This window comes from Notolepis coatsorum (genome assembly GCF_963971535.1).
Source record: "Notolepis coatsorum genome assembly, chromosome: 10".
Lineage (NCBI taxonomy): Eukaryota > Metazoa > Chordata > Actinopteri > Aulopiformes > Paralepididae > Notolepis > Notolepis coatsorum.
Genome location: NC_140174.1, coordinates 19,454,144 through 19,480,491, shown reverse-complemented (window position 1 = coordinate 19,480,491; position 26,348 = coordinate 19,454,144). Strand labels below are relative to the sequence as shown.

Sequence of the window (26,348 nt, the reverse complement as noted above, 5' to 3'; positions counted from 1 at the left end):
TTTGAGGTGCTTTGGTACCATGAGGTGCAAGCATAGTCGTTAACTTTAATTAACAGATTGCAGAATGGGTACAGTACAGTACAGCTCAATACACACAATTGTTAAGGGAATGCAGACCAGAGAAGGACTTTCGACTTGTTTACTTCATCAAGGTCCCCCATTTTCAATTCGTAATGAAATTGCTATTATGTGTCTGCATGAACACACAACTGTAACTGTACTCAAAAATAACAAAATAAGGGTTGTCTCAGTTCACAACTATATTGGTCAAGTTTTGGGTGGGACTTGTTTGCGTCCCTACAGCTTCTTATTCAATTGAGCGAGATGCTCGGTTATGTCACACAGCCAGCTTGCATCTGACAGTTCAGACAATATTTCTTCAACCCTTGTTTGTTACCTATTCCGCCTGGATCTTTTTTGTATTTTGGGCTGTAAAATTGTCAAAGAATGTCTGAGGAGTAAGTGCTTTTGGCTTTTTTCCTTTGTTACTTCATCAATACCTCAGATGTTCAACACACATGTATGTGTAAGAATGTGTAATAACTAAGGCTGTCAAAGCTTTATTAACGCATTAACCCACAATTATTTTAACGCCGCTATTTTTTTACCGGCGCTCTTGGGGGGCCACATCAAATGACGTGGCGGGCCGCATTTGGCCCGCGGGCCATGAGTTTGACACCTATGCATTAGACTATTGTGTGATGTCATTATTCAGGCTCATTCTTAACCATCAATATTTGTTCATTTTCTTACTCACCTCTGATATATAATGCCATATTTACTTATTTGCATTTTGCATCTGAAAAAATACAACAATTTAATTTGAAAAATTAGACCAAATTTATGAACTTGAATTAACATTTATTTGTCTCTGCACTTATAAATCAAAAACTAACAAAATAATCTAATGGAAAATAAATAGTTGTATGGCACAACAGCAGCATTTATCAGGATACAGTAAGTAACATTATCATCTGATAATAAAATGAACATAAAATAAATACTTGTATAAATCAAAATAAATAATGTTATAAACAAATGTGCACAGGTAATCAAGAACTGTATGAAAAATAGTAGCAGCATCTTCTTAGAACAACAAGAAGAAAAGTAACTACTGCAGCATGTCACCGACATGCAGACTGGAAGAGCCGGGATTCAAACCACTGACCTCTTTTATCCAAAGCGAGTAGTGACGACTATATTCTCTTCCTCAACTTCTTGCTCTGAGAGCTAGTCACAGTCCCATTCATCCACTGCTCTGCCAAATGGGCTCCAAATGATTTATTTAACAATATCTTGGCGTTTTTACATGGAAGGCAGCCAATGCATCCCTCCTTGGCAAATAACCAGTCATATTTATTTTTCCAAAAGTTCCACTGACTCGGACCCCAGCATTGTGGTGGTTGAGTAGCAGCGCAGTCCAGGTCTAGTGGTGGAGACTCGGGTCTGGCAGTGGCAACCGGCGCGGTAACAATAACAGGTGCACTGCGCACAGGAGCAGCAGAGCTAACACTAGTACTAGCACTAGCAGTGTCAACTTCAGTGACAGTAGCGCTGCTAGCTGCTGCACTAACAGCGTCAGTCTTTGGCCTTTTTATAAAACCAAAGCTGTCCAGCTTTGTACAGCCTTGCGGCGGGTTGAGCCTTTTTTTTTTTCTTTCTTTTTGGCGGCATGTGGCGTACTGTTTAGTGTTTATGTTTTTAGTTGTTCTTCTTTATTCTTTATCATTATTATTATTATTTAAATGTTTCTTGTTTAACTATGGATTGTGTTTCTTTTATAATGGTATAAATGATTATTTGTGTAAATAAGGTTATACGCCGACCATTAAGAAAATACATGTTAGTTTAGGAATAAGGGGCAGGTAACTATAAGATTTATTCTTCTTCCTGCTCCTTTTGTCCATGGAATGGCTATTTATGATTTCTTTTTTTAATGAAGAAACTATGATTGTATTATTCCATGTGGCAAATAAAAACTCTGAACTGAACTGAACTGAACACAGACCGGCAGCTTTCTGTTTACAGCAGCTGCTTGCTGCTTCTTCTTCACTAGGTTGCAGTAGCGTTAAACTTATGGGCGACGCATAGCGGCTTGGAGGTGAAATGCAGCCTATTCCACAACATTAATTACTCAGTTCTTTTAAAAACTGAAAAGAAAAATATGATCTATTAACAATTTATTTAGGTAACATAAATAATACTAATTCGTAAAAAAAAAAAAAAAAAAAAATATTATATACATTTTTTGAGAGACCCCCACAGGGGCTCTTGACTATGGGGGCTCAGACTATAGCTATGGGGGCTGAGCCCCCATTGGCCCCCTCATAATTCGAACACTGATTGTTCGTTGAGCAGCCTGATGGCCTGGGGATAGAAGCTTCTTCTGAGTCTTTCTGTGCTCGCCTTAAGACTCCGGTATCGCTTGCCTGACCGCAGCAGTTCAAAGAGGCAGTTGTTCGGGTGGCTGGAGTCCTTGATGATTCTCTTAGCCTTCCCCCTGCACCGCTTGTTGTAAATGTTCTGGAGGGTGGGAAGCCCCCCTCCAATTGTGCGTTCGGCTGAACGTGTCACTCTTTGTAGTCTGCTACGATCTTGTGCAGTGCTATTCCCAGACCAGGAGGTGATGTTGCCAGTCAGGATGCTCTCTATTGTACATGAGTAGAAGTTCCTAAGGATCTTCTGACTGACTTGGAACTTCCTTAGGCGCCTGAGGAAGTAGAGGCGTTGTCGTGCCTTCTTCACAACACTGTCAATGTGTGTGGTCCATGTCAAGTCCTCGGATATGTGGGCTCCGAGGTACTTGAAACTGTTCACTCTCTCAACCGGTGCCCCGTCGATGCTGAGGGGGCTGTAGTCCTTGACCCCCGACCTCCTGAAGTCCACAATCATCTCTTTTGTTTTGCTGACATTCAGGGAGAGGCAGTTCTCCTGACACCACTGTGACAGATTCTCTACCTCTTCCAGGTAGGCCCTCTCGTCGTTGGCAGAGATCAGGCCCACCACTACTGTGTCATCAGCAAATTTGATGATTGTGTTGTTGTTCCGCTGTGCCACGCAGTCATGTGTGTACAGGGAGTAGAGGAGGGGGCTCAGAACACAGCCCTGGGGGGCCCCTATGTTGAGCGTGATGGATGTTGAGAAGTGTGTGTGTGTGCGGAGGCGTCTTAAAATGGACCATCCACTCCAGTGTGCACTCCGCAAATCAGACAGACAAGACTAGAGTATAGGAAATGGGATTTTGATTTTATTTTATTAGGGATCCCCATTAGCTGGTGGTGGCGGTTCGTCCATAGTGGGCGCTAGAGCGCCGCCCTCCCTGGTTAAAAGAGAGGAGAAGACTTTTTTTTTTTTTTTTTTTAGAGCCCTAGAAATAAAATAAACATGTTTAAAATGAATAATATTTACTCATTTTAAGTATGTTTGTGTTTCCAATGCACAATATAACGTTAATATATCAAATATAAATAATTGTTTTTCATTTACATTCACATTTACATTTAGTCATTTAGCTGACGCTTTTATCCAAAGCGACTTACAAGTTCTGTACGACAAGTCATCAGGAAGGGCACAACTCTATCAGCTGAGTAACAATGTTCATAAAGTGTTGAGTGCTACGTGTAGGTTAGTTTATTAGGACAAGTGCATGACAGTAAGGTTAGTTAGGGTTGGTTAGATTTTTTTTATTTTTTATTTTTTTTATTCAGATAATGGTTGAAGAAGTGCGTCTTTAGTTGATGACGAAAGATTGGACGGGTTTCGGCTGTCCTAACTGGGGTGGGTAGTTCATTCCACCATTGTGGGGCAAGGACTGAGAATAGGCGGCTTCTCTTTGATGACCCTCCCGGAGCTTGGATAGGAGTAGGTCTGAGGCGGCCAGAAGATGCAGAGCGTAGGGGTCTTGCGGGTGTGTAGTGAGAGACCATTGACCGGAGGTAGGCGGGAGCGGTTCCCTTTGCCGCACGGTATGCCAGGTCGAGGGCCTTGAAGCGGATTCGTGCAGCAATGGGGAGCCAGTGCAGGTCCCTAAGAAGTGGGGTGACATGGGCCGACTTCGGTAGGTTTGAGATCAGGCGTTGCAGTAGTCGAGGCGGGAGATGACTGTTGATTGGACAAGGAGTTGGGTGGCTTCTTTTGTCAGGAAGGGGCGGATCCTTCTGACGGTGCTCAGGAGGAATCTGCAGGTTCTGGTTGTTGCTGCGATGTGAGCAGAGAAGTTCAACTGGTCGTCGAGGACAACACCAAGGTTCTTGGCGGTCGGGGACGCGGTCACAGCTGCATTCTCGACTGTGATGGAAAGGTCTGTCAGGGGGGAGGATTTGGCCGGCAAGTGAAGCAATTCTGTTTTGCTTAGGTTCATTCACAGGAAGTCACTAGTAACTATAGCTCTCAGGCCGGGCGACTCGCTGTTTCCTCGCAGCCAATGAAATAGGTCAACCAAATAAATTTCGCCTATCAGTGCGTAACGCACTGTGCGTTGAAATATGATGTAATATGATGGAAGCCGGGCGCGTTTTCAAGCGATCTATATCATCTAAGCAAGCAGCGTCTATACTTTCCATAGCCGCATTTCTCTGAGACGCTCTCTGATTGGCCGACGTCAGTTTCTACACTGGTTAGGCTTAGTTACTCTTCGAAGTTGGTTAAGGTTAGAGTTTGTCTTAGAGCATGACGGCAAGTTCTTTCAACGGTTAAGCTTAGGCACTCTTTCAAAGTTGGTTAAGGTTAGAGTTTGTCTTAGAGCAGGGCGATAGAACTCCAGGTAGTTTGCAAGCTGTTCGACGCGGAAATGGGCAAAGACACAGCTCATCACAGTACTTGTGTTGTGGTGCCTAACTTGGCTAACAAAAAGCTATATGGCTAGATGGATGCAGTCTGGACAGTGGATATACATCAACAGTCTGGGACTGTGGGACAGTGGACATATACACTTTATCAAGCCCTCCTGGACCACGTTTCAACTAAACAAAGTAAGTTAATGCGGTCTCTCTCTCTCTCTCTCTCTCTCTCTCTCTCTCTCTCTCTCTCTCTCTCTCTCGCTCTCTCTCTCTCTCTCTCTCTCGATCTCTCTCTCTCGCTCTCTCAACACAGCGTGTTGTTGTTGAACTATAACATTTAATTTCGCCGCTGGTGATGCATAATGGATGAATGAATGAATGGTAACTTGTTTAAAATGACAAGATATACATATGTGTTCATTATTGGATTGATCATACGTGTACTAGTGTAGTATGAATGAACTCGACTTAACGTTGGAAACGGGGTAACGTTATGTTGAGTCAGTGTTCGCTTGGTCAGCTGTCCGCTTGCCCCCCCCCCCCCCCCCCTTCACCCCCCCCCCCCCCCCCCCCCCGCGCCCACCCAAATGTAGTTCACACCGGCCGCCACTAGCCTGGTGCGATAGCAACCAGCTAGTCTTCCTGGGGTCCACACACAAAAAAACATACAAAAACAATCACTATTGCAAAAACAAAATGATTAAAAATCAGTACACACAATGCATAATGAAACTACTGTAACAATTAAGATAGCTAAAATTACATTAGTGTAAAACAAAAACAAAAAATTACTTTACAGTGTTAAAAACCATTTAAAAACAATTTAAGATTATTTTTAAAAGTGAATCTACTGTAAATGCAGCAGAGGTTCCGAGGCAGGCCATTCCAAAGAGTTAATGCTCTAAAAATAAAAGATCTCCCCAAAGCGCTGGATTAAGACCAGCACGGTTTCATTTATACTAAGTGCTACAGTGTAGGTTAGTATATGCACTAAGTGCATGACAGTAACAAAAGGTACACAGATGGCCACACCTCCAAGCTCTACTCAACTGGAGTGAAACTAGTTTTGATTAAGATTTACAGAACATTGGGGGGGCAGGTGGCGCACGGAGACTACGTTCGTCACCAACACCGGGAGACACTAGGATTCGCCTGTTCGAATCCAGCTCCCGGCGTTGCTATCAGCTTGGCTGGCCTCTCACACTGATACAATTGGCTGTATCAGGGGCTGGGAAAGCTGAAGGGTGGGTCCTGGGCGTTGTGGACAGCGACCCCTACAGTTCGGTCGGGGCGCCTGCTCAGCGAGGGTTGGAACTGAGGAGAGATAGTGTGGCTTCCCACACGCTACACTCTCCCCGGTGAGAACCTGCGCGGCCAGGTTGGCCTGCCCCAGGCTGCACATGCGTCTGAGGAAAGCATGTGACAGTCTCCGGTCTCCCGGACCAACAGTAGGGGAAAGTACGCAACAACCAGGAAGGGTGGGATGGGAAAAAGGAGGGGAAGAAATACAAAAAAAAAAAAAAAAAAAATTACAGAACACAGTTCCTAAAGTTACACACTTCACAATGATGTAGACCAGGGGTTCTCAAACCTTTTCATACCGCGACCCCATTTACTCTACAACTACCAAAGGAGAAGGGGGGAATGGCAGTACCCAGTCTGAGAGACTATTACTACGCAGCACAGCTCAGAGCAGTGACATGCTGGTGCAATGTAAATTATGAAGCCAGATGGAAAGACATTGAAAAGGAAGGGGAGGGATACAATGTACAGGCACTAATAGGGGATAGGGAACTATTGCTAGATCCAATCCAAATTCACTTTAAATATATGGAACACAGGAAACTTTATCACTAGATACAATCAAACCTTTATCACTAAATACAATGAAACAACCTTTCCTGCTGTTCTCGTTCAACACGGTGACGAAATCACAAGCCTATGAGACTAAACACGTTCAGTAGAACAGAGAAGTAGTTCAACCTCCTGTCTGACACAATTTTACTGTCTGTCTGTCTGTCTGTCTGTCTGTCTGTCTGTCTGTCTGTCTGTCTGTCTGTCTGTCTGTCTGTCTGTCTGTCTGTCTGTCTGTCTGTCTGTCTGTCTGTCTGTCTGTCTGTCTGTCTGTCTCTCTCTCTCTCTATATCTCTCTCCCTCTCTCCATATCTCTCTCTGTCTCTCGCTCTGTATGTCTCTCTGTATCTCTCTCTGTCTCTCTGTCTCTCTCTCTCTCTCTCTCTCTCTCTCTCTCTCTCTCTCTCTCTCTCTCTCTCTCTCTCTCTCTCTCTCTCTCTATCGCTCTCTTACTGTAACAAAGCCTTATTAGGAGTAGTCGTGACTACTAGATCTGTCAGCTGTCATCATAACTCCCCCACAAGTGAACACATCCACCAATGCAGCAGTTATCAAGAAAAAAGACAAAAAATACCAGCTCTGTTTCTCCTTTTGACTGCCTCTATATTCTTATCTGACCCGGGTTTGATGACACACTCTCACACACACACACACACACACAGACATGCACGCACGCACGCACGCACACGCACGCACGCACACACGCACACACACACACACGCACGCACGCATGCACGCACGCACGCATGCACGCACACACACACTCTCACACACACACACACACACACACACACACACACACACACACACACACACACACACACACACACACACACACACACACACACACACACACACACACACACACACACACACACACACACACACACACACACACACCACACATACGTTTACATTGCCAAAGCCAGTGTTAAAACAAACAAAACAAAGTCAAACAGAGAAATCAGAAGAAATCAGTCAAATGTTTTAGTTATTTTCCATGTTTTCAAAGTCTCTTTGGGTGTTTGCAATTTGTGGGAAGTATATGTCTCTGATGTCTTGGTATAGTGGGCAGGTTGTTAAGAAGTGTAGCTCGGTTTCCACCTCTTCTTGTGTGCAGTGGGTGCACAGTCTGTCTTCTCTTGGGAGCCAGGTCTGCCTATGGCGGCCTTCCTCGATGGCTAGGCTGTGCTCGCTGAGTACCTAGTCAAGGATCAATGCTATTTGGCCCTAAACAGAGAGTACACAGTGGCAGAATACCTGAGCACTGTGACAAATTGGCTCTGGTTTTGGGTTGATTATTTCCAATGTGTCAGATTTTTTATTTTAGTTTTGTTTTTTGTTTTTTGTTTTCTTTGTTTTCTTCTATCTCACTCTGTCTCTCTGTCTCTGTCTCTGTCTCTGTCTCTCTCTCTCTCTCTCTCTCTCTCTCTCTCTCTCCCCCTCTCTCCCCCTCTATCTCTCCCTCTCTCTCCCTCCTCTCTGTCTCTCTCTCTCTCTCTCTCTCTCTCTCTCTCCTCTCTCTCTTTCTCTTTCTCTTTCACTACAACACTACATAAGGTTAACTCTTTCACTACCACACTACAGAAGGTTAACCACCTTCCACTACCACACTACAGAAGGTTAACCCTTTCACTACCACACTACAGAAGGTTAACCTGTTCACTACCACACTACAGAAGGTTAACCTTTCACTACCACACTACAGAAGGTTAACCTTTCACTACCACACTACAGCAGGTTAACTCTTTCACTACCAAACTACAGAATGTTGAATGAATGAATGAATGAATGAATGAAAACTTTATTTAACAGATTGCAGAATGGGTACAATACAGTACGGCACAATACATGTACAATTGTTAAGGGGATGCAGACCTGAGAAAGACGTTTGTCTTGTTTCCATCAGGGTCCCCCATTTTCAATTCATATAGAAAGGGACTCTTTCACTACCACACTACAGAAGGTTAACCGTGATGTGTCTTGTCAACTTAGGTTGCTTAGCTGTGGTTCCTTCTTGTTTATTTTCTTGCTGACATGCCATCCTGGAGCCAACATGTCAGAATGAACCTTCTAAAGCTTGCAGCCTCTCTGCTGTGACCAGGGTTGGTAACACAATGAGAGTATGCAACCTTTGCCAAGTCCCACCACTGACCCTGTCCTGCCGAGCACAGACCACTGAGGAAAGGTCGCCGAAAGGTCAAGGATCAGCACTCACTGTTGCTGTGTCTGGATTGGATTTCTAAGGGCAATGTTGTCACATGCTGCACGTATGTGTGCGCGTGTGTGTCCGTTTGCCCACGTGCATGTGTGTGCGTGTGTGTGTCTGTGTGCCTGTGTGTGTGTGTGCATGTGTGCCTGTGTGTGTGTGTTTGTGTGTGTGTGTGTGCATGTGTGCCCATGTGTGTGTGTGTGCGTGTGTGTGTCTGTGTGCATGTGTGTGTGTATGTATGTATATCTTTGTGTGTGTGTGGGTGTGTATGTATGTTTGTGTGCGCATATGTGTGTGTGTATGTATGTATGTATGTATGTATGTATGTATGTATGTATGTATGTATGTATGTATGTATGTATGTATGTATGTATATGTGTGTGTGTGTGTGTGTATATCTATATGTGTGTGTGTATATATATATGTGTATATGTATATGTTTGTGTATATATGTGTGTATATGTGTGTATATGTATATGTGTATATATGTATATGTGTTTATATGTATGTGTATATGTGTGTATATGTATATGTGTGTATATGTATATGTGTGTATATGTGTGTATATGTGTGTATATGTATATGTATATGTGTGTATATGTATATGTGTGTATATGTGTGTATATGTATACGTGTGTATATGTATATGTGTGTATATGTATATGTGTTTATATGTATGTTTACTGTATGTATATGTATATGTGTTTATATGTATATGTATGTGTATATGTATATGTGTTTATATGTATATGTGTGTATATGTATATGTGTGTATATGTGTTTATATGTATATATGTGTGTAAGGGACCAAGCAGCCAGACAAGGAGGACACAGTGGTTTTGCCAAAAAATAAGGGTTTTATTTTACCCATTTCAAAAACAGCCAAAGAATAAGGGTTTTATTTACCCATGCAAAAACATAATTTAAATATAACATAAATGGTCAAAATAATATAGCAGGACAAAACCAGACCTGAACAGAACGGAAGACAATGACAACTAAAAACTCAAAACTATATATAGGCCCTGGCCAGATACATCTAATCTAAGTGGGCTAATTGATAATTAATATTTTACTAAATAATATCTTACACTTCTAATGAATCTAACAAACAATAAACACACAGCACACAACACAACTACCAAACTGCACAACTAATAATCTTAATTAATAAGGAAATACATACAAGGAAACTAAATTACAATACAATAAACCCCCCCGGCATCTCCCGCAACATGGTTTGGTCCACCCCCCCCATCCGGCCATTTAGGACCGATCAGTCACAGCTGCTCTGTTTGCCCAGAGTGGGGATGGCTGGCTGCAGAGTTGGAGAAAACAAACAATGAACAACATGCATGCACTTAACCATGTAAGTCAAATAATAAAGAATGGATATGATATCAGTACGCAAGTCTATGTGTCGTGTGTCATTATGTGAAATAGAAATGGTGTATGTGTATCATGAATGTAAACGTGTACAAACAATACGGTTAACATGTGCGGGTGCGGTGCACAGACGTATCCGTCACATACTCCCCCTCCTCTGGAAGCCCGCTGGCACAGCGGGACAGGTAGTCAGCAGTCACATTGTCCTTGCCCGGGATGTGGAGGACACGGAATCTGTAGGGCTGCAGGTCGAGATACCAGCAAGTGATCCGGCTGTTGGAATCTCTCATCCTCTCCATCCATGTCAGTGCCTTGTGGTCAGTCTCCAGAATGAACTCGCATCCCAGAAGATAGTACTTCAGAGAGGAAATGGCCCATTTGACTGCCAGACACTCCTTCTCGATGGTGGAGTACCTCGTCTCTCTAGGAAACAGCTTCCTACTGATGAAAACCACGGGGTGTCGGTCATCAGGCGGGCCCTGCAGAAGGACGGCCCCTACACCCCGATCTGAGGCATCAGTCTGTAGAAAGAAAGTCTTAGTGAAATCTGGGCAACACAACACAGGGTCACTCCTTAGAGCTTGCTGAAGGTCTTTAAAGGCCAAAACAGCCTCTTCTGTCCACCTCAACGGGTTAGGACAGTTCTGGCTGAGCATGTCAGTGAGGAGGGCAGCCCTGGCAGAGTAGTTGGGCACAAATCTATGGTACCAACCTGACATGCCCAAAAACGACCTCAACTGCTTCCTGGTTTGTGGCAGGGGACACTGCTGAATGGCTTGGACCTTGTGGACCTGAGGCCGGCAGACCCCGTTCCCGATGACATATCCCAGGTACTCGGTCTCGACTCTGGCGAATGCACATTTGGAGGGGTTGATGGTGAGGCCAGCCTCCTTGAGACACTGAAAGACTCTCTTCAGGTGTCCCATGTGATCTGTCCAGGTGTTGCTATAAACAACAATGTCATCCAGATAGGCTGAGGCAAACTCTGACAATCCACTGATGACCCCATCCATGAGCCGCTGGAAGGTGGCCGGCGCACCATGCAATCCAAAGGGCATCACTGTAAAGTGGAACAGGCCCCACTGTGTCCGGAAAGCAGTACGCTCAAGGGACTTGTGGGAAAGGGGAACCTGCCAATATCCTTTACATAGATCAATGGTAGTCAAATATTTGGCTTGACCCAGACGGTCAATAATAATAATAATAATAGATTGGATTTGTAATGCACTTTTTGTTCGCTGGGATCCCAAAGTGCTAACATGGTTAAAAACAGTTAAAAAAAAAAATAGAATAAAATAGTTATTAGTAAAACAAATAAAATAAAATACAGAATAAAAATAGAACATAGTTAGTTAAAAACATAGTATAAACAGACAATTTAAAAACAAAGCGCAATAAAATTTAAGTAAAAAGCTAACAGTCAAAGGCCTTTTTAAACAGATAGGTTTTCAGGCCTGCTTTAAAAGAGTCCAGGCTCTGTGGTGCCCTCAGCTGGATGGGGAGGCTGTTCCACAGGCGTGGTGCAGCCGTGCAGAAGGCTCGGTCACCCATGGTGCAGAGCCGGGTATTGGGGACCTGAAGGAGCAGGCTACCTGCGGATCTGAGGGTGCGGGTGAAGGATTGTGGAGTGATGAGTTCCTGAAGGTAGAGGTCATCGATACGGGGTGTTGGGTAGGAATCAAATTTTGACACTGAATTCAAATAACGAAAGTCAATACAGAACCTGATCGATGCATCCTTCTTTGGAACAAGAACAATGGGATTGCACCACTCACTTCGGGACTGCTCGATGATGCCAAGGGACAGCATGAGGTCAATCTCCTTCTTGAGGGACTCTAGCAAGCGTTCAGGAATGCGATAACTCATGTGTTTAACAGCAGCATTGTCCTTCAGCACAATCTCATGTTCTACTACCTGTGTACGGCCAGGGTTCTCCTGGACCACCGCTGGATCACATACAGCTTGTACCTGAGCCTGTCGTTCTGGCGACAGATGGTGTAGATCCAGGACAGGCGAGGTAGGCTCCGGTAAGTACTGCTCTCCAGCATCATCCTCCTCTACCCTCCGGATCAGCAGCACTGGTAGACTGTCTGGTGGCTTTGGTCGGGGGACCCACTCTCTCAGTAGGTTGACATGTAGGTTCTTGGTAGAACGGCCACGACCTGGGGTGGAGATTTGGTAAGTGGTGGAACCAAGTTTCTTGATTACCTTGAAGGGCCCTTGCCATTTTGCCAGCAGCTTGCTTTCCTCAAAGCTCCTCTCCCCGGCAGACCGATCATACAAGGTCTTTTGCCGTCGCTGGGCCACCACCATACTCTCCTGGGCCAGAGCAGACATCCTTGTCAGCTTCTCCCGCATCTGAATCACATAAGAGACAACATCACAGGGTTCGTTTACCTCCTGGTCCCTCTGCCAGACATCCTTCAGGAGTGAAAGCGGCCCCCTTACCTCATGTCCATACATCAACTCAAAAGGTGAATAGCTGGTAGAGGCCTGTGGTACTTCTCTGTAAGCAAACATCAGATATGGGAGCCACTGGTCCCAATCAGAACCAGAGTCACTGACAAACTTGCGGAGCATCTGTTTTAAGGTCTGATTGAAACGCTCGGTTAGACCATCGGTCTGTGGATGATATGGTGTTGTTCTTAAGCTTCTGATGCCCAACAGCTGGTATACATCCTTCAGGAGCTTGGACATGAAATTTGTGCCCTGGTCCGTAAGTATTTCCCGGGGGAACCCTACCCTGGAGAAGAACTGCACCAGACAGAATGCAACAGTCTTGGCTTTGACTGACTTGAGGGGGAACACTTCAGGATATTTTGTGGCATAATCTGTAATGACTAGCAGAAACCGGTTACCAGACTTGCTCTTTTCTAGTGGACCGACCACATCCATACCTAGTCGTTCGAATGGAGTGCCTATAACTGGTAATGGCTGGAGAGGTGCTTTGGCATAGTCCCGCTTTGCGGTCAACTGGCATTGAGGGCAGCTCCGACAGTAGGCAGCGACATCTCTACGTAGGCCAGGCCAAAAAAATTGTCTCTGTATGCGGGCAGTGGTTCTATGCTTTCCTAGGTGGCCAGCCCAGGGAATGGAATGTCCCAGATCAAGTATTACTTCCCGGGTTGCTTTTGGAACCACCATCTGCTCAGTGGACTTAGTCTGGCGATAAAGGATACCTCGCTGTAAAAAGTTGTTATCAGGGCCACTCTCAAGTCCAGCCTCAACTTTCCCTCTCCCTTTAGCCTTGGATAAACAGCCAACTAGGCTGGGGTCTGCTTGTTGCATGTCAATAATGTTGGTCGGTATTCTAAAGCCTAGGGGAAGCTCTGGGTTTGGTTCACCTTGGGGATGGACAACAGTACCTTGAAACTTCTCTCCTCTCCTTTGCTTGCAGGGTTTCCGTGGTTTACCTGGTTCTGCCCCCACCTCTACATCATAGAATGGCAGCACAGCAAGTGTCTGATCAGGTCCGGTCGTCTGCTTAGCCTGAGCTCGGGTGAGGGCAGCATTGCAGGTCTGACGGGACTGCAGCAAATCAAACAGCACCGGCAAGTCGTTTCCTAATATGACAGGAAAGGGTAGGTTATTGGAAATGCCAACAGTGAGCAGGTAAGCTTGTCCCTGTACCTTAATATACAGATCAGCAGTGGGGTATGCCTTTTCATCCCCGTGCACACAACATATGGGAATGGTTTCTGAGGTGCACACTTGATGGAGTGGTACATACTGCTGATGAACCAGAGTTTGTGCACTACCCGTGTCAATCAACGCCCTGAGCTCCTGGCCATTGATTTCCACTGTGATCTCCCTTGTGGGCTGCTCATACTTCCACTCGGGCTCAGTCCTGTATCGTGGAGCATAGCATAACTGGGTCAGCTTGACAGGGTTTTTAGGGCACATGGGCTTGGTATGCCCCTCCTGCCCACACAGATAACAAACCGGCACTTTTGGGCTGGAGTATCTGACAGTCATTGGCGGGTTTCCCCTTTGGGGAAACTTACCCACATCGGTGGATGCTTGGCGAGTGGCCTGCGGGAATGAACCCGGTCGCCACGGCTCCTTGGCTACCTTCCATGCAGCATTGGTCCACGGTTGGTTATTCCGTCTGGCGGCCACAAAGATGTCAGCCAGACGAGCTGCTTCTGCTGCCGTGCCAGGGTCATGTTCCCGGATCCACACCTGTAGCTCAGGGGACAACATTCTCAGAAACTGTTCCAATATCATGGTTTCTCCAATGTCCTTCACAGTCTTGCCTTTAGGCTGGACCCATTTGTCATACAGTTCTTTTAGCCTTACATAAAGCTCTTTAGGGGTCTCGTTGGACTGCACCTCCCATGATCGAAACCTCTGTCTGTATGTTTCTGGGTTAATATCATACTTCTGGAGAATGGCTGTTTTGACTTGGTCATAATCAAGTGAGTCATCAGCATCCATGTTTACATAGGCACTCCTGGCCTTACCAGTGAGTAGAGGAACCAGTCGAAAGGTCCAATCTGCTTTATGCCACCTACAGGCACCTGCAATGCGCTCAAAAGTTACTAGAAAATGTTCAATATCATCTGAATCAGTAAATTTTTCCAGTCTGGGTTCCTGGGGAACTCGATACTGACCAGAGAGGCTGCCCGTGTGTTGGCTGGCTCCAAACAGTAACTCTGCCTGTGAGGAGTCACGCTGTGGTTCCACGCCTGTAGGTGAGTCCTCTGGGGGTGGTAACGTGGCTGGGAAGGTACGTGCTGTGACTTCCAACTGAAGTAGAGAGAACTGGTACTGGATGTCTTTAACCCACTGCCCTTGCCTTGCCGCTTCTTCCTCCATTCGGGTCTCCCTGACCTGTTGCTGGCCCATAAAGGCTCGGAGGATGTTGGATAGGTCTGTTAGGGTGGGTTCTCCACTGACACCTCCAGGTGGCTCACCGGCCCCTCCAGTTGCTCCAGGTTCTTCCCCATCGTCGTTTTCCACATAGTCTTCTGGTACAGCCGACCGCTGCCCGGGGTTCCCCCTTCCCCTTCCTCGTGGCATTTTCTTCAGGGAAGCAAGGGAGAAAAAAAATTAAAATAGTAATTCCAAAAAAAAAAACACCGTCCTCGGCGTGCTGATCCCACCGCTGTCACCATTTGTAAGGGACCAAGCAGCCAGACAAGGAGGACACAGTGGTTTTGCCAAAAAATAAGGGTTTTATTTTACCCATTTCAAAAACAGCCAAAGAATAAGGGTTTTATTTACCCATGCAAAAACATAATTTAAATATAACATAAATGGTCAAAATAATACAGCAGGACAAAACCAGACTTGAACAGAATGGAAGACAATGACAACTAAGAACTCAAAACTATATATAGGCCCTGGCCAGATACATCTAATCTAAGTGGGCTAATTGATAATTAATATTTTACTAAATAATAATATGAATCTAACAAACAATAAACACACAACACACAACACAACTACCAAACTGCACAACTAATAATCTTAATTAATAAGGAAATACATATAAGGAAACTAAATTACAATACAATAAACCCCCCCGGCATCTCCCGCAACATGGTTTGGTCCACCCCCCCCATCCGGCCATTTAGGACCGATCAGTCACAGCTGCTCTGTTTGCCCAGAGTGGGGATGGCTGGCTGCAGAGTTGGAGAAAACAAACAATGAACAACATGCATGCACTTAACCATGTAAGTCAAATAATAAAAAATGGATATGATATCAGTACGCAAGTCTATGTGTCGTGTGTCATTATGTGAAATAGAAATTGTGTATGTGTATCATGAATGTAAACGTGTACAAACAATACGGTTAACATGTGCGGGTGCGGTGCACAGACGTATCCGTCACAGTGTGTATATGTATATGTTTATATGTATATGTATGTGTGTATATGTATATGTGTGTATGTATATGTGTGTATATGTATATGTGTGTATATCTGTATATGTGTGCATATGTATATGTGTGTATATGTATATGTATACTGTATGTATATGTGTATGTATATGTATATGTGTGTATATGTGTATGTGTGTATATGTGTATGTTTGTGTATATGTATATGTATATGTGTGTGTATGTATATGTGTGTATATGTGTATGTGTGTATATGTGTATGTTTGTATATGTTTGTGTATATGTATATGTGTGTATATGTATATGTGTGTATATGTGTGTATATGTATATGTGTGTATATGTGTATGTATGTATGTGTATATGTATATGTGTGTATATGTATATGTGTGTATATGTGTATATGTGTGTATATGTGTATATGTGTATATGTATGTGTATATGTAAATGTATATGTTGGTATATGTATATGTGTATGTGTGTATATGTGCGTATATGTGTGTATATGTATATGAATGTCCCCTCTTCATCAATCAAACAATAAATCAATCAATCAATCAATCAGTCTGAAGCTGAGTCTGAAAAGACACCTCTTCTCAGGAAAGATGGCAGAAATCTCCAAAAGAATAAAATGACGCCCGATTTCCAGAGCGTTATCTTGTCGTCCATTTCATATGCTTGACATTGTGTGTGTGTGTGTGTGTGTGTGTGTGTGTGTGTGTGTGTGTGTGTGTGTGTGTGTGTGTGTGTGTGTGTGTGTGTGTGGAGTTTTCCCGGTGGCCTGGCCTGCACAGATTTTTTTTTTTGAAAAAGGTCTGTTATTTAATGTTTGTGTAAAGGGCTATTTTAACTGTTGATGGGTAGTGCATCAGTAAAGTGAATATGGTATTGTGCTCTTGACTTGTTTGAATAGGTGGAGAGAGTGGTTAACTGTATTATAATAGTAAATAGAAAAATATGTTGTGCTCTTGCTTTTTTCTTTTTGAAGGTGGAGAGAGTACCATTGCTAGTGCCACAACAGTTTTATTTGAGGTTCATAACAGTACATTGTACTAAGCAATTGTTGGCTCATTAGTTTGTGATTCACATGCACTAAAATTCACCAGAATGCAGGAAATTAAGGGTGTGTTCACATCTGAAAGTCCGGATTTTCCGTGGATAGTCCGGACTTTCTGGTGGACCAAATGTGAAAATGATACATTGTTTAATTGTTAGAGAGAGAGAGAGAGAGAGAGAGAGAGAGAGAGAGAGAGAGAGAGAGAGAGAGAGAGAGAGAGAGAGAGAGAGAGAGAGAGAGAGAGAGAGAGAGAGAGAGAGAGAGAGAGAGATTAAGCTGTCAACTACTAGCTGCATAGAAGCAGCTCGAGATGCGTTGTTGTTACAGAGCTGCTCCACGCTGCTATTATGAAATTACCCAAAAAGTATGTAAGCTTTTTTTTTCTTTATCTGAATGTCCGCGAATGTCCTCCTCACGCAGGAGAAAGTTGTCCGCACGCGGCGCGAGTCTAGAGTAGAGAGAGAGAGAGAGAGAGGAAGAGAGAGACTGCGTCTAGAGAGGAGAGAGAGAGGGAGGAAGAGAGAGACTGTCCGCGTGCGGCGCCAGTCTAGAGAGACCCAGGAGTAGGCTACTTTGCTTCCTGGATTAGGTACTATAGTCCGATTGAAACAAACCGAGTCCCAACTTTTCAAGAGGACCATGGTTCGGTTGTTTGGTCCTCATTATAGTTCGGTTTGCGTTCATACCTGTACAAACCAAACGGACTATCGATCTAAAGGGACCATGGTCCACTTAAAGGGACCATGGTCCACTTAAAGTGGACCAAACAGAGTAGGTGTGAACGCGCCCTAAGTCTTTGTAACAAAAATCTTCCAAGTGGGGGACCCCCAGACCCCCCGCTTAAAAGGTGGCCTGATTGGGGCTATATTTCGCGCTATATCTCCCGGTATGAATTATTTCCCCAGTCCGGCCGTGTGTGTGTGTGTGTGTGTGTGTGTGTGAGATTCTGTACATGGTGTACAGTATGCCACCCTACTGGCTGAAGGATGGAACTGCAGAGCAGGTCCACACATTGTTAGTCTCTCATCTCACAGTGTTCTACTCCGATGCCTTCCAGGCTGTTCCGTCTATCAGCCAATCGCTTCTTCCTTTCTCCCCTATCTCTGCTTCCCCTATATCTCTGCTTCCCCTATTTCTCTACTTCTCTATCTCTATACTTCTCTATCTCTCTCTACTTCTCTATCTCTCTACTTCTCTCTCTCTCTCTACTTTTCTATCTCTCTACTTCTCCATCTCTCTACTTCTCCATCTCTCTCTACTTCTCCATCTCTCTCTACTTCTCTATCTCTCTACTTCTTCATCTCTCTACTTCTCCATCTCTCTCTACTTCTCTATCTCTCTACTTCTCTATCTCTCTACTTCTCTATCTCTCTACTTCTCTATCTCTCTAGTTCAAGTTCAGGTTTAGTTTTATTTGTCACATATAAGCTACATGTACATTACAGTGAAATGCTTTGTTCTGTATGAACCTCCTGAGAATGTGCTTCATGCGGTAAATAAAAGTAAAAATAATAAAGACCTCTTTACCTCTCCCACATCTCTACTTCTCTATCTCTCTACCTCTCCCCCGTCTCTACTTCTCTTCAAGGCCTCTCGTGTCTCTGTTTCTCAGAGTGTGTGTGTGTGTGTGTGTGTGTGTGTGCGCGCGTGCGTGCGTGTGTGTGTGTTCTCTGGCGCAGAGGCCTGGGAGATTCTGTACATAGTGTACACAGTATGCCACCCTACTGGCTGAAGGATGGAACTGCAGAGCAGGTCCACACATTGTTAGTCTCTCATCTCACAGTGTTCTACTCCGATGCCTTCCAGGCTGTTCCGTCTATCAGCCAATCGCTTCTTCCTTTCTCCCCTATCTCTGCTTCCCCTATATCTCTGCTTCCCCTATTTCTCTACTTCTCTATCTCTCTACTTCTCTATCTCTCTCTACTTCTCTATCTCTCTACTTTTCTATCTCTCTACTTCTCCATCTCTCTACTTCTCCATCTCTCTCTACTTCTCCATCTCTCTCTACTTCTCTATCTCTTTACTTCTCCATCTCTCTACTTCTCCATCTCTCTCTACTTCTCTATCTCTCTACTTCTCTATCTCTCTACTTCTCTATCTCTCTACTTCTCTATCTCTCTAGTTCAAGTTCAGGTTTAGTTTTATTTGTCACATATAAGCTACATGTACATTACAGTGAAATGCTTTGTTCTGTATGAACCTCCTGAGAATGTGCTTCATGCGGCAAATAAAAGTAAAAATAATAAAGACCTCTTTACCTCTCCCACATCTCTACTTCTCTATCTCTCTACCTCTCCCCCGTCTCTACTTCTCTTCAAGGCCTCTCGTGTCTCTGTTTCTCAGAGTGGTTTTACTGAAGGGATTTTTGGCCTTTCCTCTGTTCCTCATGGCTGCCGGCCGCCATGTTACTCCCCGTCTCTCCTGAATGTCACGCAGCGTCTCCGGTTGCCGTGCCGGTCTTTTAATAGCCGGGCGGCTGAAATGTGAGGGGTCACAATGGAGGAGGATAAATACAAGGTGCAGTGGGTCTGCAGAGTAGTCGTGGACATTTAGTCGGATCTTCCTCTCGTCTCCTCTCGGCTCTCCTTCCAAACTCAAAGGTAAATCCACCGGCCGCTGCGAATGGAAAACGATCATATGAGCTCAATTGTTTGTCTGGTCATTGTAGAAGCTTTGACTTTGACTTTGCTGGTATTTATTTAGTCTAGTCGGTATTAAACAAGGTCTAGGCCAGTTAATGCACGGATAGAACCTTCTCATAGCACCGGCTGTGTTCCACCCTTACCAAGGAAGGACAGTGGAATTAGATTTGAGGATTTCACATTTCATTGCAAATGCATGAGTAGAATTGTTTTTCTCAAACGTGCATGTTTTTCTTAATGAATTAATGAATGACCTTTATTTATATAGCACCCTTCACAGCACGAATGCACAGGGTGCTTTACACTACAGCTAACATATAAAAACAAAAACAAAAATCTGAAATAAATGACAACAACAACAGACAGCAGTTAAAAACAGTGAACCAAATAAAATAATAGAATAAAAAGAATTAAAATAAAATCATCAGTCAATAACTAAAAACTATAGGAACAGTGAGGACAAAGGGTGCCTATATATGACCAAAAGCCTGTCTGAACATGTGTTTTAGCTGTTTTTTAAAAGAGTTTTCTGAGAGGGCAGTTCGCAGGCTTTTGCTTAAAAGGGCGATACCACTCAAATTAAGAGTTTATGTAACACGATGGCCCCGAGCTGCAGCTGCGGTTAACAGTCAATTTTGCAGTACTGGTGGTAGTTTTAACTACATTACGATCTCAGTAGCTTCTTCAGTAGTTATGTCATGTAGTTCTAGGTAGTTAAATACTTTTGGTCATGTAGTTCTCACCTCTACAGCCGCCCTAACCCCCTCAACTCTGCTGCCCTGGTCTCTATATCAAACACACCCAGGCTGTGTAACTGTATGAGATTCCAGACTCAGATTGTGATCATTTGTACACAATATAGTTTGGATGTAGTGGAACTACTTGATCAAAGTAGTTTTAGTTTGACATGCTACAGTTTAGGATTTAGTTAAAACTACTTTCCATTGTGAAGTAGCTAGTGGTTTTTGGTAAACATTGTTTTGATCAGCGAAGCAAGACTCTAATCTGTGATTAGTGTATCTACACTGAAAGAACTGATGTGTTGTACAACCACTGGCGGATTGTTCTTAACTAAACGCGCCTGTGTTAAAAAAAAAAAAAAAACACACACATGGCTTCAAGTTGAAGCTAAGAATGTTGTTTTTCAACACACCGTATGCGTAGAGTTAAGGGCGACACATGTTTTTTAAGAGTGTAACTGCAGCCTGTTTGCAGCTCAGAGCTCCTGTGAACGGGAGAATGATTCTGTCTAAGCCTTGACAACCAAATGAGCTTTGTATTATTGTATTGAGCAGTACATGTGATGTACTGTATATTGTATATGCACTTTTATTATGTTCTTGTGTGATGTACCGCACATTTGATTGCTGTCTGATATGTTGCAAATGTTATTGCTGTCATCTTGGCCAGGTCTTCCTTGCTAAAGAGATCTTGTATCTCAATGGGGCTTCCTGGTTAAATAAAGGTTAAATAAAAAATAATTTATAAATAAAAAATGATAATTCCGGGGTTATTTCCATCCTGCTCTCTTGTATTATAATCCTGGGGTTATTTCCTGCTCTCTTGTATTATAATCCAGGGGTTATTTCCTGCTCTCTTGTATTATAATCCAGGGGTTATTTCCTGCTCTCTTGTATTATAATCCCAGGGTTATTTCCTGCTCTCTTGTATTATAATCCCGGGGTTATTTCCTGCTGTCTTGTATTATAATCCCGGGGTTATTTCCTGCTGTCTTGTATTATAATCCTGGGGTTATTTCCTGCTCCCTTGTATTATAATCCCAGGGTTATTTCCTGCTGTCTTGTATTATAATCCCGGTGTTATTTCCATCCTGCTCCCTTGTATTATAATCCCAGGGTTATTTCCTGCTCTCTTGTATTATAATCCCGGTGTTATTTCCTGCTCCCTTGTCTCAAAAAACTCCCATCAGCGTCTCCTCTGGGTCTCCATGGAGACAAGTGTGATAAGAAAGGGTCCAAAAAGAATCAACAAATACCAGGCTGTTCCGGCTGACTGCCGGCTCACTGTGACGCCTTTCAAACTAAACTTTATTTACACAGATATATTCACACAAGACACACATGTCTATCATTATCATCATCATCATCATCATCATCATCATCTTGGCACTTATTTTTGCTCAACCTCATATTGGCGTCACAGTGGTCAGCACCTGACAGCAAGAAGGTCCTGGGTGCAGACCCCAGCAGTGGTTATCACTGTTGTCTCATAGGCAAGAAGGTCCTGGGTGCAGACCCCAGCAGTGGTTAGGACTGTTGCCTCACAGCAAGAAGGTCCTGGGTGCAGACCCCAGCAGTGGTTAGGACTGTTGCCTCACAGCAAGGAGGTCCTGGGTGCAGACCCCAGCAGTGGTTAGGACTGTTGCCTCACAGCAAGAAGGTCCTGGGTGCAGACCCCAGCAGTGGTTAGGACTGTTGCCTCACAGCAAGAAGGTCCTGGGTGCAGACCCCAGCAGTGGTTAGGACTGTTGCCTCACAGCAAGGAGGTCCCCCAGCAGTGGTTAGGACTGTTGCCTCACAGCAAGGAGGTCCCCCAGCAGTGGTTAGGACTGTTGCCTCACAGAAAGGAGGTCCTGGGTTCAAACCCCAGCAGTGGTTAGGACTGTTGCCTCACAGCAAGGAGGTCCTGGGTTCAAACCCCATCAAGGAGTCTTTCTGTGTGGAGTTTGCATGTTCTATTTGTGTGGGTTTCCTCTGGGTACTCTGGTTTCCTCCCACACCAAGAGACATGCATGTTAGGTTACATTTCGTACTAGCTCTCGCTCTGCTCTAGTGGGATGACCTCATTGTCACCTATTGTGACCTGAAAGCTTCCGCTACAATGCACCTACAATTGTCCGGCCACGCCCACTTCCGACCATGCATTTAAGCGAGGGGTTTCTGCCATTGCCCTTGACCAAGGTACTGGCATTGGTCTCTTGACCAAGGTACTGGCATTACAACTGGAGTTGGTCTCTTGACCAAGGTACTGGCATTACAACTGGAGTTGGTCTCTTGACCAAGGTACAGGTACTGACATTACAACTGGAGTTGGTCTCTTGACCAAGGTACTGGTCATTACAACTGGAGTTGGTCTCTTGACCAAGGTACTGGTCATTACAACTGGAGTTGGTCTCTTGACCAAGGTACTGGCATTACAACTGGAGTTGGTCTCTTGACCAAGGTAGTGGTACTGACATTACAACTGGAGTTGGTCTCTTGACCAAGGTGCTGGTCATTACAACTGGAGTTGGTCTCTTGACCAAGGTACTGGCCATTACAACTGGAGTTGGTCTCTTGACCAAGGTACTGGCCATTACAACTGGAGTTGGTCTCTTGACCAAGGTGCTGGTCATTACAACTGGAGTTGGTCTCTTGACCAAGGTGCTGGTCATTACAACTGGAGTTGGTCTCTTGACCAAGGTGCTGGTCATTACAACTGGAGTTGGTCTCTTGACCAAGGTACTGGTCATTACAACTGGAGTTGGTCTCTTGACCAAGGTGCTGGTCATTACAACTGGAGTTGGTCTCTTGACCAAGGTACTGGTCATTACAACTGGAGTTGGTCTCTTGACCAAGGTACTGGCCTTACAACTGGAGTTGGTCTCTTGACCAAGGTACTGGTCATTACAACTGGAGTTGGTCTCTTGACCAAGGTACTGACATTACAACTGGAGTTGGTCCCAGGTTGTTCTGTGTGACTGAACCACTGCTCCTAAATAGTTAGGAGGTCAAAGGCAATTTCCCCAAGCGGATTAATAAAGCCTTAACTTAACTTATATTGACTCTGGCTTCGAGGGTCTTACCCTCCTCAACATGAAACAAACAACAAACAACAACAACAACAACAACAACAACAACCAGAAACATCCCATCTTGTTACTTCTGCAGTGAGTTCCTCCGCTGGTGTAACTTCCTCTAAGTCGTCCATGGTGTCGGTTACACCTCGCCGTGGCGACGAGGCCCAGTGTCGCTGAAACTGTTACGTAACCCCCCCCCCCCGGTGGGTCAAGAGGAGGCAGCTGGTGGGCGTCCGAGGGGCCTATATTTAGCCTTGACCTATTGATAGCGGCAGCAGGCTAGTGGATGGGGGGGAGGTATACAGGAGGCGTACTTGATAGACCATGGGTGAGGAGGAATGGGGAGGGGGCAGGGGGGGGAGGGGGGAAAGGGAAAGGTCAAGGATAAGGGGGACTACAACACTCGAGAAGGTCAGCGCATGCCTGGCGTGACGTTCTGGGGCTGGCCGGGTTTCAGGGCCCGGGGGGGGGGGGGGGGTGTCGTTCCTCGAGATATGGTACATAATGTACAGTCGCCTATGTAAAAAAAGAACCTATAGATTACCAGGCGTCTGTGTAGCGCTCAGCGCGGCGCCAGGATAGCGGTTGTCATGCAGACGTAATGGGGAACCTAAGAAAGACACGGCAGTCACTACTTCCTCCTGCCGCCGGTTTCACAAGAGAGACAGAACACCAGTCGTCCCGTCAACCGCCATGGAGCCTGAACTGGAAGAAACGATCAGAAACTAACAGTTCAGCAACTCTTTGGAGGCGGATGGATGTTCTAAGAATAATGCTCTTTATTCATACAATTAAAACCAAGGTGTTTCAGCAACATGTCTTCATCGGGGGTTACATTAAAACCAAGGTGTTTCAGCAACATGTCTTCATCGGGGTTACATTAAAACCAAGGTGTTCAGCAACATGTCTTCATCGGGGTTACATTAAAACCAAGGTGTTTCATCAGGGTCACATGACAAAGAAAGAACAATGGAGCTTAAGGGCAAATGGCCCCAGTTGACAAAAGACCAATCAGAAAACAGGTTACATTCCCAGACTCACCAATGAAGTGTCCACATACTGTATACGTCCATGACAGAGGCATCAGCCAGTTAGAATATCTATACAAAACATAAAAACAAACACGAAAAAACGTTTTTAATAGTTTCACAGTTTTAGCTCAACGCTATAAACCCTTTACGACTGGCCTTTGTAGAACTGTTCTGTGTGTAACCGTACCCCCCTCTGTTTCCCCCCCCCCCCCACCTCTTCTTCTTCTTCTAGTCAGGATGCCTCACGCGTACCCCTTCCTCACTCCTGAGCAGAAGAAGGAGCTCAGCGACATCGCCCTCAAGATCGTCGCTCCCGGCAAGGGAATCCTCGCCGCAGACGAGTCTACCGGTAAGAACCGGGGCACGCCGATCTATCCGTCAGTCACCCGGGGCGGGGTCATGGGGTCACGCCATGCTCAGTCACCCGGGATGGGGTCATGGGGTCACACCATGCTCAGTCACCTGGGCGGGGTCATGGGGTCACGCCATGCTCAGTCACCTGGGGCGGGGTCATGCCATGCTCAGTCACCTGGGGCGGGGTCATGGGGTCACACCATGCTCAGTCACCTGGGGCGGGGTCATGGGGTCACGCCATGCTCAGTCACCTGGGGCGGGGTCATGCCATGCTCAGTCACCTGGGGCGGGGTCACGCCATGCTCAGTCACCTGGGGCGGGGTCATGGGGTCACACCATGCTCAGTCACCTGGGCGGGGTCACGCCATGCTCAGTCACCTGGGGCGGGGTCATGCCATGCTCAGTCACCTGGGGCGGGGTCACGCCATGCTCAGTCACCTGGGGCGTACGGCACGCGACCTCGTTTCACCGGGTCACATCTCCCGGGTTACGGTCGGGTCACGTAGTCGTACACAAGAGCGTAGTGGCAGAGGTCCGTTGTGCGCTCACGATGATCAGTAGGTGTATGTGGACGCAGACCGCCACACAGACCGCCACGCTTCAAGACCCTTCACCACTGAGGCTGTTTTAACAACACAGAACCCAGACACACAGAACCCAGACACACAGAACCCAGACACAATGAACTCATAATATAATTATACTATTATAAAAGTTCTGCATTATGACCACATATTACAGAATTTAGCTTTCCAATCCCGGTTATTTTATCTGGTCTAACCCCCCACCCTCTCTCCCTCCTTGTCTCTCTCTCTCTCTCTCCCTGTCTGTCTGTCTGTCTCTCTCTCTCTCTCCTCTCTCTCCTCTGTCTCTGTCTTTCTCCTCTTCTCTCTCTCTCTCTCCTCTCTCTCTCTCTCTCTCCCTCTCTCCCTCTCTCCCTTCCTGTCTCTCCTCTCTCCCCTCCTCTCTCTCTCTCCTCTCTCTCCTGTCTCTCTCTCCCTCCCTGTCTCTCTCTCTCTCTCCTCTTCTCCCTGTCTCTCTCTCTCTCTCCCGTCTCTCCCCTCTCCCTCCCTGTCTCTCTCTCTTCCTCCCTGTCTCTCTCTCCTCTCCCTCTCTCTCTCCTCTCTCCCTCCTCCCCTCTCTCTCTCTCTCTCTCTCTCTCTCTCTCTCTCTCTCTCTCTCTCTCTCTCTCTCTCTCTCTCTCTCTCTCTCTCTCTCTCCTCCCTGTCTCTCTCTCTCCCTCCCTGTCTCTCTCTCTCTCTCTTCTTTCCCCTTTCTCTGTCTCTCTCCTGTCTCTCTCTCTCCATCCCTGTCTCTCTCCCTCTCCCTCCCCCTCTCTCTCTTCCCTCTCTCCTCTCCCCTCCCTCCCCCTCCCTCCCTCCTCTCTCTC

The 26,348-nt window shown here is 45.4% G+C and overlaps 1 protein-coding gene across 1 annotated transcript in view; it reads left to right on the top strand.

Moving 5' to 3' along the window:
- The first annotated feature begins 19,640 nt into the window (after positions 1-19,640).
- Positions 19,641-26,348, top strand: part of aldoab (aldolase a, fructose-bisphosphate, b) — a 16,102-nt gene continuing 9,394 nt past the window's right edge. The window contains exons 1-2 of the mRNA XM_084322942.1: positions 19,641-19,732; positions 24,837-25,450. Coding sequence (XP_084179068.1) covers positions 24,842-25,450 — 609 coding nt within the window. The 5' untranslated portion in view covers positions 19,641-19,732; positions 24,837-24,841. The remainder of the gene's footprint in view (positions 19,733-24,836; positions 25,451-26,348) is intronic.